This window comes from Limulus polyphemus, unplaced genomic scaffold (genome assembly GCF_000517525.1).
Source record: "Limulus polyphemus unplaced genomic scaffold, Limulus_polyphemus-2.1.2 Scaffold3401, whole genome shotgun sequence".
In the NCBI taxonomy this organism is placed as follows: Eukaryota; Metazoa; Arthropoda; class Merostomata; order Xiphosura; family Limulidae; genus Limulus; species Limulus polyphemus.
This window is the reverse complement of record NW_013669011.1, coordinates 128,524-138,288: the sequence shown is the minus strand read 5'-3', so window position 1 is coordinate 138,288 and position 9,765 is coordinate 128,524. Positions and strand designations below refer to the sequence as shown.

At 37.8% G+C, this 9,765-nt stretch overlaps 1 protein-coding gene across 2 annotated transcripts in view; it reads right to left on the bottom strand.

Moving 5' to 3' along the window:
• Positions 1–2,781: 2,781 nt before the first annotated feature.
• LOC106469293 (toll-like receptor Tollo) overlaps positions 2,782–9,765 on the bottom strand; it is a 101,851-nt gene continuing 94,867 nt past the window's right edge. The window contains exon 2 of one of the 2 annotated variants that reach the window (XM_022397769.1): positions 2,782–7,549. In XM_022397769.1, coding sequence (XP_022253477.1) covers positions 3,419–6,982 — 3,564 coding nt within the window. In that variant the 5' untranslated portion in view covers positions 6,983–7,549 and the 3' untranslated portion in view covers positions 2,782–3,418. The remainder of the gene's footprint in view (positions 7,550–9,765) is intronic. The other variant, XM_013929778.2, reaches the window with a different exon arrangement.

The following is a 9,765-nucleotide window of genomic DNA, read 5'->3' as shown; positions in this document are numbered from 1 at the left end:
CTAGAACACGTCTGATAAAACTATTAGGACACCTAAGCTAAACACGTCATGATGTCTGGGATCCTGAACGAATGAAACCTAAAGACACTTAGTATACGTGTTCAACAGCAACAACAAGTTAACACAGCTCAACACAAGAGAACCGGGATGAGGTGATAACAAAGGATGGCCACGTCACAATCTGGTAGTCTATAAAACGACCTCTTTTATACTAAAAAATATATTAACACTTTTATTTTCCGACAGCTAAACCTGTCTGTAGCCTAAAGTTCGGTAAAATAATATCGTGGGTCAAGGAAATTCAAAATGTAAACCATAAACCACGCGCGTATTCGAATAGTGGTCTCTTTCACACAAGAAGATTCCGGAGGGGAGAAGGGGCCGATAATTTCTAACCGTTCATGGATTGAAATGTACAGGATCTGATACACAACTAATATCCTATTCAAGTCTGTTTTTAGCCATAACTTAATCACATCAATATCGTCATCAACATCAGAAAAATCTGAATCACGTGTTTTTAAAGACTCTGTAATATTATAATATTTATTTTTACAACAATATAGACAATTTCGGAAAGGTGCTTTAATGAACTATAGAATCGGACGGTTTATACTTGTTCCTTATTTATCTCACAATGAAAGGTGTTTTAATGAACTATAGAATCGGACGGTTTATACTTGTTCCTTATTTATCTAACAATGAAAGGTGTTTAATGAACTATAGAATCGGACGTTTATATTTGTTCCTTATTTATCTCACAATGAAAGGTGTTTTAATGAACTATAGAATCGGACGTTTTATACCTGTTCCTTATTTATCTCACAATGAAAGGTGCTTTAATGAACTATAGAATCGGACGGTTTATACCTTGTTCCTTATTTATCTCACAATGAAAGGTGTTTTAATGAACTAGAGAATCGGACGGTTTATACCGGTTCCTTATTTATCTAACAATGAAAGGTGTTTTAATGAACTATAGAATCGGACGGTTTGTACTTGTTCCTTATTTATCTCACAATGAAAGGTGTTTTAATGAACTATAGAATCGGACGGTTTATACTTGTTCCTCATTTATCTAACAATGAAAGGTGTTTTAATGAACTATAGAATCGGACGGTTTATACTTGTTCCTTATTTATCTAACAATGAAACATTAAAATCATGATATAAATTATTTTTGTCATGATATATAAAACCATTTAGAATTTAATACTAAATATAGTAATGTTTTATGCGAGTTTTGGCTCCTGTTACTGCAACACCAGGTTCTGTACGCTGTTATAAGCTGTTATTTGATATTAATCTGCAGTACCAGTTCTTTACATTGTTATAAGCTGTTATTTGATATTACTCTGCAGTACCAGTTCTGTACGCTGTTATAAGCTGTTATTTGATATTAATCTACAGTACCAGTTCTGTACGCTGTTATAAGCTGTTATTTGATATTAATCTGCAGTACCAGTTCTGTACGTAGTTATAAGCCGTTATTTGATATTAATCTACAGTACCAGTTCTTTACATTGTTATAAGCTGTTATTTGATATTACTCTGCAGTACCAGTTCTGTACGCTGTTATAAGCTGTTATTTGATATTAATCTACAGTACCAGTTCTTTACATTGTTATAAGCTGTTATTTGATATTACTCTGCAGTACCAGTTCTTTACGTTGTTATAAGCCGTTATTCGATATTACTCTGCAGTACCAGTTCTGTACGTTGTTATAAGCCGTTATTTGATATTAATCTACACTACCAGTTCAGTACATTGTTATAAGCTGTTATTTGATATTAATCTACAATACCAGTTCTGTACGTTGTTATAAGCCGTTATTTGATATTAATCTACAGTACCAGTTCAGTACGTTGTTCTAAACTGTTATTTGATATTAATCTACAGTACCAGTTCTGTACGTTGTTCTAAGCTGTTATTTGATATTAATCTGCAGTACCAGTTCTGTACGTTGTTATAAGCTGTTATTTGATATTAATGTACAGTACTAGTTCTGTACGTTGTCATAAGCTGTTATTTGATATTAATCTACAGTACCAGTTCTTTACATTGTTATAAGCTGTTATTTGATATTAATCTACAGTACCAGTTCAGTACGTTGTTCTAAGCTGTTATTTGATATTAATTTACAGTACCAGTTCTGTACGTTGTTCTAAACTGTTATTTGATATTAATCTACAGTACCAGTTCTGTACGTTGTTCTAAGCTGTTATTTGATATTAATCTACAGTACCATTTCAGTACGTTGTTCTAAGCTGTTATTTGATATTAATTTACAGTACCATTTCAGTACGTTGTTCTAAGCTGTTATTTGATATTAATTTACAATACCAGTTCTGTACATTGTTATAAGCTGTTATTTGATATTAATCTACAGTACCAGTTCTGTACGTTGTTATAAGCTGTTATTTGATATTAATACGCAGTAGCGGTTCGGGCTCTTTGCTGCATGTAACGCACTGTACTTACATCAAGAAGAAAGAGTGCTGAAGCCTCAGAATGGAGCTTTTCTAACGTTTCATTTGTCGTTGTTGTAATGCGCGTCAGGTGACGTTACCATTGACAATTATAGCGTCATAATACGATATTTGTGTTCAATAAACCGTTGACCAAGATACTGAAGTATGAAACTGTCACGTGTCATAAAACAATGACTAATTACGACAATGTCATAGAATGTCATTAAATATAAGCTATTATTGGAATACGCCCGTTCAATCAGGTCGAGGTCGCTCGTGATGACTAAAGTTAAAGAAACAAACATCCTCATCAATACACCAGTGCATGGTTTATTTTCACTTTTCTGTGGACAATATATACATTCATTGCGTGTAACTGTTGAGAAATAGAGGTTAAGACTTTTGACAATGGGTTTCTGACTTATATATATATATATATATAAATAGTGGTTGCAGGATATGTAACGACCACGCGTTTACGTAAATTTACGTTATACACTTGACCGTGACCATATCTGAAGGAGGAAAATGTATCAATCTACACCTTCCATTCCCAACTCGGTGAAATCCTAACAATATATCTAGATACAGGTGTACGCTCACTAACTGCTAAGTTTTAAAACAAAAATCTATAGAACTAAATACACAAATAACGTTATTGTCTGTTTCGCGGGCATAATTTCACTGCTAACCCTTTGGTAGTGAGTTTTTTTTTTTTTAAGTCTTTCACGTTAATGTTTACATAATATTAACGTGCATGAATACCATGTATATATATATATATATAGATATTTATATATTTACAAGAAAGTTCCATACACTTACACACATACAATCTCCTGATTTGATCCCAACGCTTGGCAAGTCACGCCTGTCTATTAAGTACTATAACTTCTCATTTTCTGTCCATTCTGACTTAGATTTTCAATTGGTTTATAGAACGTATTCAAATGTGCACAGAAACGCTCACGTGGTCTTGTCGAGTTCGCTCACACTTCCTGTGACGAACATCCGGCATAGCATATCTCAGTTTTTCCCAAAAATGCTTTTCCCCCCAACGTAGAAATATATTACTCTTTAGTAACAGTCTTATATCTGGATCTAAATTTCTTTGAGGGACCTGGCCTAGAAAGATCACAATGACCTTTTGTTTGTTGGAGCGGAGTACTTCGTGGTGAGCGGACTTGAACTCGTACCTACACCATTCACTCTGGAGGAAGTGTTCGGAAATTATCACAATAGTTCGATGGCTAGTTTCCATCGCTTCGATAATGGCGTCCGACATGTAGCCACCTACCGGCAAGTCTCGGTAATGAAGGCACAACCGATATGGCGGATTTCCGTATTCCAGTTCGGGAGTAAAGAGTTGGGTAATAAATGCTTCATCCTTCTTACTGTACGACACAAACGCATCAAACAATCTCTCATCTTCGCACTCTGCGTTACGCTGGAATAGTTTTACGCCATATTTAGCGAAAAACCACACACTCATTTCTCGGCGGTAAATAAGAAGTAGTGTTACTACAAAGAGCAGCAAGACAAAGAGAGAGATAATAACTATCAACATTGGCATGAAATCCTCCATGTGGTACTTCTGTAGAAAGGTGGTGGCAACGGTGTAATTCACACAGACCGTAATATTAATCTCCAAGACTGGAACGGTAGTGGTCTCGTTGTAAACACACTGCACCAAGGAAGAGTCTTTCACCTGATTTTGTTTCTGCTGTAACCAGTCGCTAAAGTCCTGCACGAATTGACATTCACAAGTCCAAGGATTTAAAGACAGTTGGAGGTCCTGGAGGCGAGGGTTCAGATTCAAGATCCACGCCTGGAATTCTACGATATAGTTATGGTCCAGATACATAATTTCGAGTGATTTCAAAGAGACAAATGTCGTGTTGCTGATAGAAGTTATCAGGTTGTAGGAGAGATCGAGCTCAATCAAATTGGTCAGTCGCTCAAACTCGTAACCATGTAACGTATTCAGCCTGTTATTTCTCAGGTTCAACACTTGTAGGTTTCTCAGACCGTTGAACGTTCGATTATTAATCATTTTAACGTTGCTACTATTCAAGTACAAAACCTTCATATTTTTACGTCCTATAAACGTATGACTGGACAATGCTGGAACGTCATTTCCGTCGAGATATAACTCAGTAACGTCCATGGGGACCCGTTTGGGAACTCCTTTATGTCCGCGATAGCTACAGTCCACTATGTTGCTGTTCCAGCTCTGGTCATAGTAGCAGCTACAGTTTTCTGGGCACACCATTTCACAGTCACAAGCATCAAAATCGCAGCAGTGACAAAGCGCAAAGCAGTGGCTCTTGTACTGGCACAAAAACTGGGAAGGATGAACATTTGATAATTGGACCATTCCATTCCCTCGAGTGAATGACAAATGACACATTATTTCACCTATGTCCACTATTTTTGGATACTGTCGAGACTCATCCAAGGATCCAATTCTTTGTAGCCAATCCATGTTACAATCACACAGGTAAGGGTTACCCGAAATCGAAAATTCCGGTAAAGGCTTTTTATCTAAAACCACGGTTAGCCTAAACGAGTTCATCTCGAGGTTTTCGAGATTGTTTTCTACAAGGTCCACTCTAGTCAGATTAGGTTTTCCCAAGAAGGCAAATGGGCGTATTGTGTGGATCTTATTGTTACCGAGAAACACTATTTCTATTCCATTTGGGAGCGAAGACGGTGCTAATTCGGTGATTTTATTATGGGACGCGTCCAGCGTACGCAACTTTAACACAGTTTCCAGATCAAAGTAATTTCCCAGGCTTTCCACTTGGTTACTGTGCAGGTCCAACCACTGGAGGCCTACTGGGATTAGAGCATAGTCAAACCAGCCAATTTTATTAGCGGACACGTTCAACATCAGCAAGTCGTGCAGATTACTGAAGAGATCATTGATGTCCGCTAGGGAATTAGAATCCAGCCGCAGGGCATGAAGATCGGGAACGTCATCAAATGTTCCTTTTCCCACGAACTGAATTTTATTACTGGACAAGTCCAAAATTCGTAAGGAAGGTAGGTCCTGAAAGACTCCTTTACTAAGATTGCCAATGTAGTTTCCCATGAGTCGAAGGCTGTAGAGCTGATGAAGGCCTTGGTAAGATGCATTGTGGATCTTGGAGATGTGATTGTTTCCTGCCTCCAAACTTCTTAAATACTTTAGAGAATGTACTGCCGTAGGCACAGTTGACAACTTGTTACTGCCAATATTTAGCTCCATTAGGTTACTGGAGTTTTTAAAAGCATCAGCGTGAATATTTTGGAGATTGTTACTGTCCAGAGCTAATCGGTTAAGTACATGAAGTCCATTTAGGGTTAAGTAGTTGATTCGGGTTAGCCGGTTATGACTAAGAACTAACGTGTGCAAGTTGTACAATGATGAAAAAGCGTTGTCTTCGATAGTTTGAATGTCATTATGACTTAAATGAAGGACTTGTAAGCTGTACTGTGACTTAAACATAACAGCGTCGACTTCAATTAATTGGTTGTGACTGAGATCAAGAATGACAAGTCTTATCATATCAGCAAAAGTGTCGACTCCAATCCATTGGTTGCTAATAGAGTTATGGCTCAGATCCAAGATAACCATTTGCTGTAATCCACTAAATAAGCCTGGCGGAAGAATGCTTATTGAGTTGTTCTTCAGATATAACTCAGATAATTGCTCTGTGGGTTGCAGAAAACGTGGCGGGAGAGCTACAAGTTGATTATTAGAAATGTCTAAAGTGTGAAGGTACCGTAAACCTCTAAGAGCATCCTCTTCTGCACGACCTATTTGGTTGAATTGGAGATTGAGAAAATGAAGCCCGGGAAGTCCATTGAACCCGCTGTCGGACAGCACTTTGATGTGGTTGTGAGAAACCTCCAGATGTTTTACTTCCCTTTTGCACCTCCCTAGATCAGAAAACCCCAGACTACTTAACTCGTTAAAGTTGTTGTATGTAATATTTAGACGCTCCAAACTTGATAATCCACAGAAAACAACTTCAGGTAGAGAATCCATGTGATTTAGACTCAAATCGAGATTTTCGAGATTATGTAAAGGAGAGAAACTGTCGGAAGAAACCTTCAGGGGAAACTTCCCCCAGTGACTGTTGTGTGTCCGCACAGTGAGGTTAACGAGTTGAGAAAGGCCAGCGAACGCTAGGGAAGGGATTTCGTGAAGTTTACAGTGTTCAACAGAAAATGACTTTAATTCTGTCAGATGCTTAAATGAGTTATTGGCCAGCGAACTTTCGAAAAGCACGTCTTCACACCTAACGGTAAGACTTGTCGTGTGTTCCGGTTGGATCAAACTAAAGTTTGTTTTATCAAAGGCTCCGTTGAGGGTTCGCAGGGAGCACGCAAGAGCCACATCGTCTCCAGTCGGGCCTAAAGGTTGCCAGCGGCAGTCTTCGGGGGCCACATATCGGGTAGACACGGCGGTCGGAACGAGAAACAGCCACAGATACCATAGCGTAGCTTCGAGTCGGCCTCCCATGGTTAGGTGTGGTAAATAAGAGCCTCACGTCATAGACAGTACACAGAAGTTATCTGCCAGGATAGCTTGAATTCATAACTGTCCAGCTGAACTCCATATGTCCAGGGGTCAATAACTGTTCCCGAATAATTTGTTTAACTGAAATTCATCTGCACGCGGGCACAACGATCTCCGTCCAGTAGGAACGATTCGTATCATTAATACTGAAATTTCCGTCAAGTAGTTGATAAAAAAACAACAACAAACAACTAACCCTAATCACATTACTGCATGTTACAGTTTTTAACACTTACAACGCGCTCACTTTACAACAACGAACAGAAGTCCACTGTGATTGACTCGGTCTCAACTCTCATCCACTCTGAGGCAAACTCGACGGTAGTCGGGGCACGCAGGGTAGTGCGGGGAGTCAGGTTCTACCACTTTCTTCGGGGGGGTGGCTGCTGCACGTCTGAAGAGGAAACTGGTTGGTGCGGGAGATAAAATTAATGTTCCCAAGGCTTTGTGCTGACATCCCAATCGGTGGGCTCCACCCCGGCGGCGGTGTTCCTCTCAGTCGAGGCTGCGCTGGAGGGAAGAAAAGAAAACCTTGTTTACGATGCGTCTTAGGAACTGAATCTTACATTTATGGTTTGGCTATTGGTATGAGAAATCTGGCTACCAGGATGATTTAGCGTTCTCGTGTAAAATCCTAAAGCACACCAAAATGGAATCTCCATACCTAGATGCTACAAAGTCATTAAATACGTGAGTTCATAATAAACTGTTACAATAAATGAACTAGTTTTCTGATTGCATTTTCAAAGTTAGTAGTTATGGGTAGAGTTCGTAAGAATAAGTGCCACAAGTTTCAGATCCCGTGCCCCTGAGGAATCCACTATTTTACGTGATCGGTAGGGGGAATGTTGTTCTTCAAAAATAATGATACCTGCGATCTTCAATAAAACATAATCCCGTTCCCCATGGATTTTAATCATCATGATCGCTTGATGTGTCTACTTTCACTAATATTTACTTCCAGTGTTTCGGAATAATATTCCACAGTACGGGGTAAAAATATGCAATATTTCGGAATAATATTTCCCAACAGAGTTAAAATATACAATGTTTCAGAGTAATATTCCATAGTACGGGGTAAAATATACAATGTTTCGGAATAATATTCCACAGTACGGGGTAAAATATACAATGTTTCGGAATAACATTCCATAGTACGGGGTAAAAATATGCAATATTTCGGAATAATATTTCACAACATAGTTAAAATATACAATGTTTCGGAATAATATTCCATAGTACGGGGTAAAAGATATAATGTTTCAGAATAATATTCCAGAGTACGGGGTAAAATATATATTGTTTCGAAATAATATTCCAGAGTACGGGGTAAAATATATATTTTTTCGGAATATTATTCCAGAGTACGGGGTAAAATATATAGTATTTTCTAATATCTCATTTACTCTGTAACGATGGACAACACAGACTCCACGTATATTTTTCCCTTCTTCAAATGACAAAAAAAATAAAAAAAAATAACGATTATTGCTACCGGTTTGTGCCTCGGGTAACAAGTTTCAGCTGCACACAATAAATATATGCACATCTAAACACAATAAGTATGTGAACATCTATAAAAAAAAAAGTGTTGTTAAAATTCGGTTATATATAGAGAGTGCTTTTGTATATTAATTCTAGTGTTGTGACACAAAATGTAGCATTTCTAGTGTTGTGACACAAAATGTAGCATTTCTAGTGTTGTGACACAAAATGTAGCATTTCTAGTGTTGTGACACAAAATGTAGCATTTCTAGTGTTGTGACACAAAATGTAGCATTTCTTGCACAATTAAACTGTAGGTAAACATTAAAACACGAAATTAATCACGATAGTAAATAAGCAGTATGTAAAATAGATATCCGTTTATTCCGGGAACTCAACGTGACGTCACAATTGAGAGAATGTTCATTTTATCCATTTATTTTAAAAAACGTTAATATTTAACGTAATATTAAAGCCACGAAGTGCTACGTGAATGTTGTTAGTGAGCTTATTTCAAGAGAATAATAAAACAACAACACGGTAAAACGAATTCACCAAACATTTCGTGTTGAAATCTTCCAAATGTGCTCATGAAACGCAAACTATCGATTCGACTGCGACTGCTCACATCAGTCACGATACATGGCGTCACAAATGTATCGCTAACTAGTTATCTTAGCTGATGGGGGATGAACGCAATCAAACAATGCTTGTGTTGATAACTCCATAGACTTCGTTGATAATATTAAAAAAAATCTGAGTTTACTCAGAGAATCTGGAGATATTGACAAAATCCCTTATCTTCACGGACAATTAGGCATAATCTCTTTCATACTTCAATAGAATATGCTCTTTAACGAGATGCGTTTATATATATAAAGTCAGGAAACTGCCTCAGATCAAGGGATCTGTTAAGGAACACCTCAAACTGCCTCAGATCAGAGGGATTTATTAATGAACACCTCAAACTGCCTCAGATCAGTTGATCTATTAATGAACACCTCAAACTGCCTCAGATCAGGAGATCTGTTAATGAACACCTCAAACTGCCTCAGATCAGGGGATCTATTAATGAACACCCCCACCTCCGTTTGAGCAATAAGGCTTGCAGTTTCTTCAGAGTATCCTGATTATCTTCATCAAATAATTACAACAGAGCTAATTCTTTCTATTCTTCAACATTAACTAATATCAACCATTCGTTGATAAAAGAGTAGCCCAAGAGTTGGCGGTGGGTGGTG